Consider the following 15694-nt stretch of genomic DNA (forward strand, 5'->3'; position numbering starts at 1 on the left):
TGGTATAGTAAAGGTCCCACTCTGAGGAAGGATGCTGTTGGGTTGAAAGGTGTGAATATATGGGGGGGGGATGTAAACGGGGGCCACTATCTTCCTCATGCTTTCTGGCAACTGGAAATGGCTCCAGACAAATTTCTGATAAGATGAATAAGATTTATACGAAATAAATATCCCCATGTCTCATGGATCATGTGCTGTAACTGTCCTTCTCCAAGGCTTGTCATTACCAGCACTGCAGGTGCCTCGCCACTGAGATCCTATCCCTAAGTCCCTTCTGAAGCCTTTGGAGTAAACATTCAAATGTCCACTGCATCCAACTTTATCTAGGCTAACTGACCAAGTCAGATGCTTTCTTTATCACAACCTTCCATCAAGATAGTTCCCTAAGCTGAGAACAGTTGTCTCAAGAGAAAAGATTTTCATAGGGAATAATATCACTGCTACAAGTCTTCTAGAATAAAAGGACTCATCATAAACTACCACATATCTTAATCATTGAATATTACCAAGCAATACCTCTAAATCTATCTATTCATAGATTATATTCTTATGCTAGTGATAAACCACATACATAGCACTAGAACCAAGCTGTCTCCAGACTTGCTTAATGTCTGGTGTTCTGGCAGCCCTACAAGCTGGTTTGGCTATTGATCCTCAGTAGATCAATGAGAGAAAAGCATAAAAGGGAAATGTATTCAATGTAGCCACATGAGGAGGAGAAAATAGAGGTTGGATGATCCAGGTTTACTGTCATGGCCATGAAATAGTCCCAGGTTTAGACACAGGGCAAGAGGAGTGCAGAAGTAAGCAGTCCTGTTCACGGTGTGGTCCTGCTGACCACTGACATTGCTGTCTTAGTCCCAAACTCTCCTGAAAGGCGGTCTGACATATTGTCAGAACTGTGTGAGATTTCATTTAGAGGGACATGTTTCTCCTCTGGCTGGCACAGACTTCAGTTTCTCCTTTCCCTCACCCTGGGGTTCCTGGGTAAATTCCAATTCCTTGAAGATCGTTGCTTCAATAGTCTGGGAGTTTAAAGAAGGGAGACTACTGTCTTTCTCTGAAATTTCTTTGCCCTGCTTTTCCCCTGGCACAGCAACAAATCAGCTTTTCATATGGTCCTGTGCTCCATGCAACAGGAATGTGGTGCTGGCATCTTATGCGGTTCTCGTTGGGCCCTTGGTTTCCTATTACAGGTTCTCTCCTTTTAAACCTATGTAATCTTCCACCTTGATGAGCTTAGTAGAGAAATCTTATGGAAATAGAAACTCTAAAACCACTTTCAAGATATATGCACATTTGAAATAATAAATGCAATAAATTTTCTTTTAAAAATAGATTTTTGTTATTTTAAATGTGAGTGTGAGTGTGAGTGTGTGTGTGTGTGTGTGTGTGTGTGTGTGTGTGTTTGTATGGACACATGTAGGTGATTACCTGAATCTGAGGGCAGAGGCATCTAATCTGTGAGCCCCCTGATGTCTGTACTGGGAACCAAACTCAGGTCCTCTACTAGCTTTTAACCTCCAACCTGCCTCTAGAGCCTAGCAGAATGTCTTCTTAGCTTTCTTCAAATCCAAAGTTAAAAGGATACTCCCCAAGTGTAATTTAAAGAGACACTTCATAAAAGTAGAAGTAGTGTGAAGATGGGAATGATGCTCATTTTATGAACCAAAAATGTGTGGAGATATTTAGTATTAAAACAGAAGGTTGTAATTTAAGAAAGATGAACTTAAATGGATTAAAAAATATATGCATACTTTTACAGCAAATGCTTGCAGAGAGAGTTTTTCCTCATTCCCTGTGTTTTTGTAAAAGAAGAAACTGAGACAAGAGTGAAGACATATTGGAGACAACTCAGAACTCCATGCTAGATTCTTCAGTGCTCTGGAGTTTACATCAGAATTAAAGCCTTTCAGTATTGTACCCTGGGGGAGGGGAAGAAGCAATCTTCTTTAAGGCAGGCATAAAAGACCATGTTATCTTTTATCTAGAACCAAGAGTTCATAACCAGAGAAAATGCAGCTCCTCTCCCAGTCCTCTTACTTGTTTAAATCTAGCAGGATTTGCAAAGCGTTACACTCCGGGGTTGTGGGGGAAGGAAGACAATGAGGAGATGAAGAGAGTGACAACTGTTTCTTTATCCCTCTGTCTTAAGGCATAGGCTTAAGCTCTGTAGAATTCTAATCTACTTCTTTAGAAGAAGTCGAATAAAGGTTGTTTTAATATTGTAACTTAGACTTGAGGATGCTGCTCTTTCTGGAGATGTTAATCAAGAAATCATCAAGGGGCTTGATGTACCCCGAGATTAGTACCATCTGATCTGAAGAGATGGGATAAGACACAGTGATAAAAGAAGATGAGAGCCTGGCTGCCAGCAGGAGCAGTTTTCTGAAAAGGATGTAGGCAGCATCTGTACTGGAATGACCAAGAGGGAAAGGAGATTCCTCAGTCCTCCTCCTCCCACTAGATGGCACCTCCTGACAGTGGTCAAGTCCAACAGGCTGCCAGTCAGCACAAGAGCCCCTCAGACAGGCATGGAGGCCAGCCTACTGCTCATAGCATGGGAGAGTAGAAAGAGTACAAGAAGAAAAGGAACAACGCTTATGGTTAGAAGACTCAAAATCAGAAATATCCAGGCACACTCCTCAAGAGACTGGCTGATATTCTGTCTGTGGGGTGAAGGTCAAAAGCTAATGACTCTGAAAAACAAGCTTATGAGACTCCTGGGCCAAGCAGAAGTGCTTTGGAGCTCAGCCAAGGAGTTCAGAAAAAGAAACCGTTCATCATGCTCCTGTGGTAAATCAGAAGCTGTGGTTACTGCAATAGCTGTCTCACATACCTTTGCTTTGTATAATTCCCCCTCTCACTCCAAGGCCTTCCATGTTATCCTTAAGAACTCCCAAATTTGTGACCTTTTATAATTACTATATTTATAAATACACACATATAAAAGAGGTGTGTGTGTGTGTGTGTGTGTGTGTGTGTGTGTGTGTGTGTATGTGTGTGAAATTTATAGCTGACTGACTCCAATTAGTGTTGCTCATATGTACATGTATTTAGGGTTTCCAATGTGGGGTTAGGAAATTTGCCAGGGGTTTCAATCCTGGAAAAAAGCAATTATGTCTACCCTGGCAGACACTGACTGCCTATAGCACGTCCTCTAGGGACGGGACCTTGTGAAAGTCCCCATGCATCCAAATTAGCAAGTTGTAATTAGTGTGGCCATGAGACATGTCCTGTGCAAGGAATAATACAATTGAAATAATAAAATTGAAATTTAGTGGACACAGCATTCTGTCTTGTCCAAAAGACATTAGGTCCCAGCAGTCTTTTTGCTTTTGCAACCTTTCTGTGCTTGATGTTTTCTGAGCCTTAGTGTTTGGTTGTTTCATAGATGTGCCAGTTAGAACTTTTAATCATTTATTCTCTCTATTCTGATCAGTTATAGATATTGGTGGTAGTTCACATCTGTTGCAAAACAAATTATTTTTAATGAGGAGTGAGAGTTACACTTAGCTATTGGTATTTACAATATAGTGGATATAATTAATACTAATTATTAATTCTGAAATTGAAGTAGTAGGTACTTGTTAGAATCTGCGATCTCTCCAAATACAGGTACTCGGTCACAGTGGGTTTAGAATAGTCTTAGGTATGAGTTTCTGCCTATTGAGTAGAACCAAAGAACAATTAGACAGCTGTTGGTTCCTCACAAGACAACGTGCCATTATTGCTCCTCTAAGAAGATCTTGTTGGGCTGGTCTTTCTTGTGGTTCAGAGGCTTTTCAACTAGTCATGGCTATTTATTAAATCTTCTCCTTAATGGCTTGCTTAGCACCTCCCACTACTACAATAGTCCCCAGAAAAGAGGCCTCTAAGTCGGTACTATTTTGATACCTCCAAGTCCTGGTTTCCAAAGCATGTGGATCTTCAACAATAGGGTTTTACTTTCAAGCTTGTTAGGCAATGAAGAGCAATAGAAATAGGCTGTACTGATGTAGAAATCTAGAACCCCTCTGACCAACCGTTCTAAAGGAGGAATCCCTAGCCTGACTGTTTTCCTGCTTTATTTTAGACAGTCAGTGGATATGGGGGTGAATACTATTACCCCATGTGGGAAAGTTACATTTAAATTTTACATACACACACACACACACACACACACACACACACACACACAAATGCAGTTTTTTATAAAATGTGAATATATAGATGATTTGCCTGCATATATGCAGGGTATCACTGTGACCCTCATGTCTTCAGAGATAACAGAGATACAAGACACGTCTTTGGATATCTTGTAACTGAAGTTATAGATAGTTAAATCACCATGTGGATGCTGAGAATTGAACCTGGGTCCTCTGGCAAAGCAGCCAGTCCTTTTAACTACTGAGCCTGTAAAATGCTACACAGTGGCTTTTCAAACATAGATAGTGTTATTCATCCATCCTCCTCCTTCTTCAATACTCTTCTCCTTCCTCCTGGTCCCCAGTCGTCTCCTCTGTCCCCACTTTTCCTGTTCTCAGCACTGTATCCTTTCGTGTCCTTTCTCCCCTTGTCTCACCCACAGTCTCTTACTTCTGTGTTCCCTCCAAGTTACACAGTTCAATCTCAAGATTCAGAGTTAGGATCCACAAGTAATGGAGAGATTGTGACAGTTATCTTTCTAGGTCTGGGTCACCTCACTCAGTGTATTTTCCAATCCACCCATTTAACTGAACATTTCATGATTGCATTTTTCCTCACAGTTGGATAGAACTCCATTGCCCATGTACCACATTTTCCTCACCTGCACAACAGCTGACTGACAGCGATGCTCCTTCCATTTTGTATCTATTTTGAATAGAATGGCAATGAAGCTGGCCAGACCATTTCCTTGGTGTTGGGATACCTTAATATTTTAACTTTTTATGTTAATATTGATGTCATCTATCTACCGCTACTTCCCTCCAACTTCCTCCAGTGTCCCTCACCCTACTCTCTTGTAACTTTGTAAACCCTTGCTTGTTGTTATAAATGATAACATAATGATCCCGGTCACTGATGACCCTATTGTGTAAGGACAGGTCATCTAATAGGATGTGATCAATCTAGCAGCAGCCATATCTCTAGAGCAGAGTGGCTCCTCCTCCTTTAGCAGCCATCAGCTGTCAAGTCAACCAAGGGTGGAGCCTTGAAAGACTGTCTTGGTCTTGTGCAGATTTTGTGCAGGTAACAATAGTTGTTGTGAGTCGATGTATACAACACTTATATCATGTCCAAAATAAGTCAATATCTCATAGATCCATGACCACAGTTCTTAAATTCTTTCTTTCCCTTCCTTTTGAGATACTCTGTGAGCCTTGGATAAAGAGAGGTTGATAAAGATGCCCCATCCACAGCTGAGCACTCACAGCTACTTATGTATGACACGTTGAAGTTATAAGTTTGCATTTTGATGAAGGGAGCTTCTTTCATCAAAATATATAAAGATAAGCAAAAAAAATTGGAAGGCAACTTGACAGCATGATCAGTTATCAATACTAGATTCCTCTAGAACCTATGATTTCTATCGTCACTGGCTTCTTAACCAGTACTGTAACAGGTGTGAAAGCCTCTGCCAAACCAGGCTCATATCCACACATGAGAATACCTGGACGTCCTTTTTTGGATCCTTCAGAGAAGTTATGTGATGTGTCAGGGTAAGCCAAATAGACCCTTTCCTCTCCTAGTTGTTTTTGTCAATGTTTTATACACAGTACTAGAAACTAAGTAGGATGCAAGGAGAAAAAGTTATAGTAAACTTATAGAGCCTTTGTGATGTGCTGGCCACTGTTATAGTACCATTTTTAAGCACGCCATTTTTTTCTCAATTATCTGATATATTTTTTATGCACAGTGTTGGGGGGGGACAGAAGGCACAAAAAAGATGATCAAAACTTTTGTGTTTTGACCTTATATCTGGATGATCTCTAGAAGATTGCACCAATGTTTTGTGTACTGAGCATGAGCTGGCTTTGATAGTGAAATACAGTGTGATTGGTTTGTATATGCTTAGCCCGGGGAGTAGCACTATTAGAGATATGGCCTTGTTGGAGTAGGTGTGTTACTCTGGACATTGGCTTTAAGACTCTCATCCTAGCTGCCTGGAAGTCAGTGTTCTCCCAGCAGCCTTCAGACGAAGACGTAGAACTCTCAGCTCTGCCTGCACCAGCCTGACTGGATGCTGCCATGCTCGTTCCTTGAAGATAATGGACTGAACCTCTGAACCTGGACCAGCCCCAATTAAATGTTATTCTTATGAGAGTTGCCATGGTCATGGTATCTGTTCACAGCAGTAAAACCCTAAGACACATGACTACTGAGTCCGGTTATGCTATATGCATTAAATATATATACTTTAAAGATTTTAGTAGAAATAAAAAAGATTTTAAAGTATCTCATGGATAATCTATATTGATTAGCTCTTCAAGTAAGGGGATTTCTATTAAGTGAATTAATAAAATGTTATCTATTCTTGATTATTATTTACAATTATATTTTTATTATTTAAAACAATTTTAAAATTCAAATTATTTTGATCATGCTCCTTCTCTTCTTCAAGTAGGATTGTCTCCACCATTCCTACACATACACAATTTTAAGTTCTTTCTCAAAAAACACAAAAATCTCAATATAACAATAATCCTTCCAAAACCAAGGAAACAAAGTAAAACCACATTCAAAAAGAAAAACACACAAACATATAAAACCCAGCAAACTGTAACCAAATAAAAACACACACATAAATTCTGTAGTCCAATTATATATTGGTCACCTAGTCCTGTGTATGAAACCTGTCCTGGAATGGTTGGTATACTCAGTGTCACTCTATTGGAGATCTTCCCTCTTCCAGCAGGTATAAGTGATAATTCATTTGTTAATATTTACCCTAGTATCTAGGTTTTTATTCATTCATTCTTTCTTTAATTCATTCATTCGTTTTAAAAAGTATAACAAAAACAAAATATAATAAGATAAAACAGAAAGTATTATGTCATAGTTGGACATCACAAAACAACAGAAGTAAAAAGCTCAAGAGAAGAGTCAGAGGCCCACTAGTTTCTACACTCAAGAGTCCCCTAAAAATACATTAGAAGTCATAAGTTACATGCAGAGGGCCTGGTACTGATCCATGCACTCCCTAGATCATGCTCCTCAGACTCGGTGATTTGATGTGAGATTTTTCTCATGTTGATTTACAAGACATTGTTTTTGTGGTGTCCTCTTGTCATTAAGCTATTTTGTTTTCTTCTTCCACCAGGTTCTCTGAGCTCTGAGGGGACAGATTTGATGGATACATTCCATGTAGAATGGACTGTTCCAAGGTCTCTTATCCTCTGTATATTGTCTGACTATGGGTCTCTATATTGGTTCATGCGTCCTGCAGAAATAAGCTTCTCTGCTAATAGATGAACAAGGCACTGATCTATGAGTATAGCAGAATATCATTAGCAGGTATTTACTGCTAGCATTTAGTTTGACTGTAGGTCTCTGAGCTACCTAATCTCAGGTTCTTAGTCACAGAAGCCATGTTGAATATGGGCTCCATCTAATGACATGTGTCTTAAGGCAAATTGGTTATTTTCTCAAGCTTTGTCCCACCATTGCCCTGACATATTTACAGGCTATGTACCAGTTTGAATAAACGGTTTATGTCTGGCTTGGTGTTTATGTTTCTCTTTTCAGATTGTGAAGAGTCCTGTACCAGAGACACTAGAAAGTAGGGCTGAGAGCTCTATGCATGCACCAACAAGACATTTATTTTTAATAAGTTGTGTAGATATTATCTTCAACAATAAAGACTTTACGTCAGTTTGTGGAGAGTAACCAAATATGATGGCAACAGCCTGCGTTGTTTGGGGATTCACATGAGGCACCAGTTGGCTAACAACTCAATTAGATGCATGGCATCAAACTTTTAAGTTATGTATGTGGCAATTATCTGTTGCTGCATAACATATTCCCCAAGACTCAAGTATTTTATTGTCTCTCACAATTATATTTAGTTTGTAGGTTTTCCAGTCTGTGGTATTCAGTTATAGGAACACAAAGTAGACTTAGAAGCAACAGGTAGTGTAATGGATAGTGATTCTAGAACCATATATAAAGATCTAATGGTTTTATACTTAACCTGACTAACAATTCTTACCCAATCCCCAACTGTTCCCATTGCAATATTTCCAAAACTACCATGATCCGTTTTCATGATGTGTTATATTTTTACACCTCTGTAATTCATGTTTCTAGTGCAGTAAAAAACAAGTATACTTCTTGTGTTTGTTATTATCAGAAACCAGTAAAGAAGAGACTAGCAAGTGGGTTATAAAACTCAGAGTACCATACCGGAATAAAAGTGGCTTAACTGAGGTGATACTTCTCAGCATCTCTCATGAAGCAACAGTGACTGGTTTCTCAACAGGCAGTTACTTCATGGTTTAATGTGAAGGGGTTCACAAGCAGGCTTACTCAGAGGACTGCTGAGAAGTCTCAGTTCTTTGCCATATGGACTTTTCCATAGGCCTATATCAAGACATGAATTTTCCAGAAAAAATATCAATGAGAAAAAGATGGAAGCCATAGTCTCTTCATAAGCTATCATGGGAAGTAGCATCTCTTTGCAATGTCTACTTTACTTGCAACTCAATAGAGGAGGAGGAAGTAGTGTAGTGATGTGACTATTTGTATGCAGAAGTCATTAGCAACCCTCTTGGAGGCTGTCTATTATATTTAAAATATTCATAAAATTAAGACACTAACTGTGTGTTACTCACTACATCAATCAATCTTGTTTTGTAACAAAATTATAAAACATTTGGACTATAGTATTTTGAAGTATAATTGATAAGTATAGTATTAATAATGATAAGTTTTATGGACAAAATAAATATTTATTTACATTGTGATTTAATAGTGAAGCATGAGTTTAAACATTGAGCAATAAGATTTCAACTGTCTAAAGTATATTTCTACATGAATTAGGATTCTATGGAATTTGGGCTCTTGTATTAATAGTATTTTTATATCAATGTGACCAATACTCACTAAAATAACTTAAGGAAAGAAACGTTTACTTTGACTCTAAGGTTTAAATAATTCTTCATGCTGTCTTGGTCCAATGCACTTGGGAGAAACACCTGGGGACAGTAGCATACAGGAAGGGTGTGTCTTTTCTTATTTGTAAACAAAACAAAAAACAAAAACAAACAAACAAAAAAAAAAAAAAAAAAAAAAAAAAAAAAAAAAAAAAACAAGATCGGGGTAAAGGGCAGAAGGGAGAAAGAGGCTCTGCATCCTTAAGAAACCAAACCCAGAAACCTCTTTTCTCCAGATTAGCCTGACTACCCCAAGTTTCTAGAATATCACCAAACAGATACAAAGACTTTAGTACATAAGATCCTCACTAGAATTCGTCATACCTAAACCATATTCTTCCTGCTCCTCAAAAGTCTTTTGCACTGTCCCAATGAAAATTTTATTCTCCTTATCTCCAAGGGTTGACCAGATGGCTGGGTGAGTAAAGGCACTTGACTTGACATCAGGCCTGATAACCTGAGTTAAATCCCTGAAACCTGGAGAGAGTAAGGAGAACAGTGAAGTCTACAGGTGTCATATGTACACACACGCGTGCACACACACACACACACACACACACACACACACACACACACACACACAAAACTAGAAACTAACTGAGAAAAACTTTAACAGTCTAAGTTGGTTTTTCTAATAAGGCCATAGGCAGAGGACTGTTAAAGCTTTTGGAGATTAGATCGTGCTAACACGTGCCCTGGGTGCTTGAGATGGAATATAGAATTTAGTGCTTGTTCTCCTGGGCTTTAGTTTTACTTGGGGTCTATTCTTGCTATCACCTTATTTCTTTAGTTTGGAGTGAATTATTTACTCCATGCCAATGTACGTTCAAACATGTAACTTAGAAATTGACAAAAACTCACAGCTAGTTTACTTTAACTCTCATGTTTAATTTAGTATTTTTAAAGATTGCATTAACTGATTAATTTGTGTGTGTGTGTGTGTGTGTGTGTGTGTGTGTGTGTGTGTGTAGATGCTAAGTTATCTTTTCACCTTTTAACATTATGGCAAGACCAGCCTGGCCTTGAACTTGTGATCCTTTTGCCTCTGGATTCTTCAACATATCCTGCTAGAATATACCATAACGTCTGACCACATATCTTCAGTCTTGTCTTGCTCTTTGTCTAGTTTTTCTTATTTAATTTTTTTTTAATTTCTTGGGTTATTCAATATCCCAAGGTCTTCAAAGGAGCTTAGAACTTGACCTTAAAGCGTTATGAGTTAGTGGGCGATCTGACTTGTTACAAATTGACTGGACTGCCAGAACCTCTTTTGAACTGTTGGTAGGAGTCTCACTGCTCCATAGCTTTTCTTTTCTGGAAGCTTGCAAAATATTCACTATAAACTGGCTAAAAGCATCTGGGAAAAAAACATGCCATTGTGTGAATGCTATTAACTGTGTTGACATTTCATTCACCAAATCTATTAGTCCATCATACTTAAACAGTCTGACACATAATTTCCAGATATGGACAAAATGTAGGCTCCATCATAACTAGCATATATATGTATGTATGTATATATATATATATATATATATATGCACATTAGGTACAATTTCCAGGGAGTTCCTAGTCTCATCCTAAACTTCATAAGCCTGTTCATAGGAGTCAGTATCTCTATCAATATTTGGTCTTCTGAGCTCCTACTAGAAAATCCATTAAACACTGCATTTAAAACCTCTCTAGCCTGCTTTTCCTAATTCTTCCAAATTCTACTCATAAACCAGCTCCAAAGCTTCAAGAAAGCATGATGAGTTATTTTGTCATTTTTATTAATCACTTTATCATATTATAACCAAATTACATACAGAACTATTTAAAGTAGTATTTGTTTTATATCACAATTTGATATTATGCACTTGAGTAAAATATCAGTGTAGAAGAGGTGTGGGAAAGAGCTTTCTTCATCTATGGGAAACAAGAAGCAGAGAATGGGAGAAGATCCACTGACCCACCTCTTCTTGGGTAGTTCTTGCCTCCCAAAGTTTCTAGAACATCAACATGAGGACCAAACTTTCAACACATGAGATTGTGAGGATGTACTTCATTATCAAGCTATGACAACTCTGTCTTAAAGTTGTATTATGTAACATGTCGCCAAATTAGGAAAGCAAAGCATGCTCAGTCCTACACGTTTAGCACTCTATCACAGGACCCATGGAGAGGATTGCAAATATTTGATTCAAAGTTCAGTGATTATTAAACACAGTTATTCGCCACCTTTCCTTGCTAGCTCTTCACATGACTCCAAAGTCTATTTGTATTAACTATGTTCACCTATTAACCTCCAGAGAGTTGTTTGATTGTGGTATTAATTAAATACGTTTTCAAGGATGCAAACAAAGTATAAAGTACATGTCAATTTCCATCTGATATAAACAGAATCCAGGTTAGTTATCTTAATTACTTTTATTGAGTGTGGCAGACACAGGTGCTCCTTTTAATCATATGATGGTTCTTGAAAGCATAGAGTGTTTAGAAAAATATAGAAAAAGACCAATATGGTCTCAGAGGTTTGTGGACAAAGAGTCTGTTGGCAAGCTCAGCCCAGATCCAGTTTTTGTTGTTATTAGTGGGAATTGTTTTGTTTGTTTGTTTGTTTTCCAGTGTCTTTTACTGCTTTATGCTGGAGGTAGATCAAGAGGTAGCCTCCAGCTTCCAAGTCCCTACTGTGCCTTGATCAGGATGAACCACATCGATGCCCAGTCTCATGGAAGAGTTTCCTCTAACTCTTCACCACTCTGAATACTGAATGAAATGAAAAAGGAAGGAATGGTGTATTTGGTCGATATACATCTGAGAAATCCGACAAATTCTGGGATACATTTGGGACCTGTAAGCTTTCTCAAAGGAAAGGTGAATGACTTGGGTTAATTAAGTTTTTGTAAGAAAACAACTGTGGCTAAAAGAAATCCAAAAACCTGATGTTGAGAAGCAGACAGCTTGAAATTTTTAAAGATGATAACCATCACTCCATCTAGTCAACTGAAATGTTTTTCATCATGATGTCGCGTTTACCAGTCACAGAAAGAACATGGGAAGGTCTAATGGATCACACCACCTATGAAGCATAACATATCCAGGCAGCAGAAGGCTGTTAAAGCAACACAAATTTCATTGCACAGTATTAACTTCGAATTCTCTTGCTCTGGGTAATTTTGAATAAAATATATCCTGAATGCATGGTGGGGTATAAAGCAGACAACTATTACCAACAGGAAGAAAAAACTCTTGATCTGGGCTCTGTACTCTTGGTGGGCCCACATAGCAGGCCAATAAGCATTTATCAAACGAAGAATGACAGCCAGCTGTATCAGAAAGAGGACCAGAACTGCTGTCATCATAATGACAATGACAGAGTAGTTTATGATGATGATGGTCCTGCAGTTGAGAGATCTATGAAACTCAAAGCACCGTTGTTGCTCTGTGTAACTTGGGTCTGTGCCATACTGTAAAAAAAATATCGGTAAAAAGATCAAGCTTCCCGCCATCCAAATAATAATACTGAGAGCCACGGCATGGAACTTCCGTAACTGTTGCATAGGGAGTTTCTTAAAATAGATCAGCAACCGAAGTATAACAATGGCCACATAAAAAACAAAGGTAAGGTACATGTGAGCATATATGACACCACTAACCATCCGACAAGTAAAGGACCCAAGCTTCCAGACTGCTGCGAGGTAGTAGCTGAGGCGGAACGGCAGACTAATCAGGAGAAGGGAGTGTAGCACAATGATATTGATGATGATCGTGGCGATCGCTGATTGGCTATTCCTCTTGAATATCATGTGTGACATCATAACCGTTCCAACAGTGCCTCCAAGTAAGACCACACTATAGGCTGTTGTCAGAATCGCCCTGCAGTAGGCATCACAGACTTGCCCTGCCGTAGGCATCACCACACTTGAGCCATTTGACGCGATGACTGTGCTTGTCACATCCATGGTATATTGGGAAGACATTAGATCACAAACTGTCAAATCAAAAGTTTCACAAAATTATGATTGACCTACTGAGATGATAGAATCTTGTACAAATACCCGTCTTTTTGATCCTTGAGGACTCTTTAAAAACCTTGAAATCAGACAAAAGAAGGACGGTTGTAAATTCTGCCCAGTAATTCACATACTGGAGAGAAGAGTGAGTGAAGTTAATGGGCTTGAATGTGAAATCCAGAACTTTTGTATGTTCTATGTGCTCTTATATGTTTTATAAACAGATATGCTCATGTATTCATATGAGGACAAGGCGAGTATCCTAGGAAAAATGTCTACATCCGATCAGATGCAAAACAGCAGCACAAACGTCTTCAATCATTGAAATAACTCATGTGCGTTGCACATGTATGTTCATGTGCGTTGCACATGTATGTTCACACTGTGTGCATGCACACTCATTCATGTGCTCACCTACGGTCAGTGGTCAGTTGGCAACAGGTTGTCTTCCTCACTGGCTCTCCACTTTAATTTTTGAGACAGAGCTTCTCACAGCTCCTGGAACTTTTCAACACACACACACCTTGGGATCTGTCTCCAGACCCTTTTCCCATCCCCCAGTGTCAGGATTATAGACAAATGTCTCCATGCCTAGCTCCTACTTGAATCTTGGGGACCCAGTCTCATGTCCTTCTGCTTACACTGAGCCTCTCCCAGCCAATCAATCAGATGAATTAATGATTAAAAATAAAGATCATGATTTTTAATATTAAACCATAGGCAGCGGCTTGAGCTCTCGACTTTTACTCGAAGTGTCAGGATAGATAAGTGGGATGTTTAAAATTGTTGTTACACAATTTCTCTTTAATAAATGTCTATTTTAAATAATAGCAATTTCTCAAGACCTCTGTCCTAACGTTATGTGACTCAGGTCTGGCTTCTTGAGTGGGTCTGAAGCTTGTCCTTACGGGCCTCTTGCCCACTGTCAAGAGGCCCAGTAGAGCATTTGTGTGTCAGTGAGAAGTCATTTTCAAGGCAAGTCTAAAGATTCTGGAGTTTTTCTGCAAATGCAACATTCTTCTTGAAAAGAAAGCTTTTTTTTTTCCTTTTTTTTTTTTTTTTTTAGAAGAAATTTAGTTGACTCTCTTATGGTTATTTCCCTCAATAAGATTTTATGTTAACTTTAAAACATTATAACTTCAATAACAATCTAAATGTTTATGGTCAAAATAAGCCTTTTAATGAAGTGCATACATTTAAGATACATAATACTTGCCTGCCTTTATGTGAAACTATATTTTATATGATATTAACATTAACAAATTTAACACAATTTAGAGTTTAAATTGTGGTCGTTTTCAAACCCAAATGTATGATTCAAGATTGAAACTAATTTAAGGTAGTTTTGAAATTTATATGAATTTTGAGTTTAATTTGAAACTAACTAGGCCTAGATTATGATGAATTTCTACATTTTAACTGGGCATGTCCCAAGGCAAAGAAAACATTGGGAGAAAGACAAGTAGCTCCACTGTAAGCATCTGAATTAGCAGTGGGATAGGTAATTAAACTTCCCTCTAGCTATAAAAAAAATGAAATGATGCCTCCCTCCAAGAAGTGCCTTTGACTGTGTCCATATAGAAAACGGAAGTTGTGAGTTATGCAGGAGAAGATGCAGGAACACACGAACAGCTAGTAAAACCTAGACCTAAAATAATCGCTGTGAGCATACATACATGTATGTGCTGGCATGTAGATCTGTGTGTGCTAAGTCAGGAAATTAGAAGAGAGAGCATGGCAACAGATCATAAAGGAAAGAAAAAATAGTATTGCTTTTTAAAAGGTGGACGATCTGAGGCACGGGAGGTAGCCGGACAGAGGGGGCGGAGGAGACGGAGTAGGACCATGAGGGGGGGATAGCTAAGAACCGTATAATGATGCACGTGAAAATGTTCTAACAAAACAGAACGGCGTGTGCTCACTTAAAAAACTAGTAAACTAAGAAGAACCTAACAGATTGACATCTCAGACAGACCTACCCTGCCTTTTGTTACTTCTCAGGAACGTCCTATATTTTCTCTCAAAACTTTACCTAAGTGACTATAACCCCATTTCTACCTAACCTTATCCTTCAAAAACCTATAATGAGTTCTGGGTATTTCTTGGCTCTTTAAAACCAAGCACCAAAATTTCTAGAGACTCCGCCCTCCAAAACCCAAACACAGCCATCCAAAGTACTTGCCTGCTTCTTCCCAGTTGTGATCGATCCTGGTGGAAAATACAAGGCACTGTGGTCATCTGAGTTCTGTATCAAAGGAGGCAGTAAACGCAGTTACTGGAACCAAGACTATCCTAGCCCCACAGCCACGAGTGGGCTGATGAAGCCTGGCATTGAACGCTCAAGGAGCCCAACAGCTAAGATTCAGAGTCCTGATAAATTAAGCCTCTGAGCTCAAACGGACGTCGTCTGGACAGTGGGGCAGATTCAAAACAGAGATTTTTCTTTCACTACCAACGACTTATTCGCAATTATAAAATGAAAACCACAGAGGGATTTTCCAGCGCTGTTTCTCATCTGGTTTTTAGGTACCACCCCAAAGGGTTCTGTACTCAGAGTAAGAATGGTATGGGGAAATGCTTTCTACA

The 15694-nt window shown here is 38.8% G+C and overlaps 1 protein-coding gene across 1 annotated transcript; it reads right to left on the reverse strand.

Annotated features, from left to right (window-relative positions):
• Positions 1-12157: 12157 nt before the first annotated feature.
• LOC308422036 (putative G-protein coupled receptor 141) lies at positions 12158-13057 on the reverse strand (the record flags this gene model as incomplete). Its single annotated transcript, XM_080918511.1, has 1 exon — positions 12158-13057. The coding sequence occupies one exon, from the start codon at positions 13055-13057 to the stop codon at positions 12158-12160; it is 900 nt and encodes a 299-aa protein (XP_080774637.1).
• Between the last annotated feature and the right edge of the window lie 2637 nt (positions 13058-15694).

The sequence above is a fragment of the Micromys minutus genome (genome assembly GCF_963924665.1).
Source record: "Micromys minutus genome assembly, chromosome: 6".
Classification (NCBI taxonomy): domain Eukaryota; kingdom Metazoa; phylum Chordata; class Mammalia; order Rodentia; family Muridae; genus Micromys; species Micromys minutus.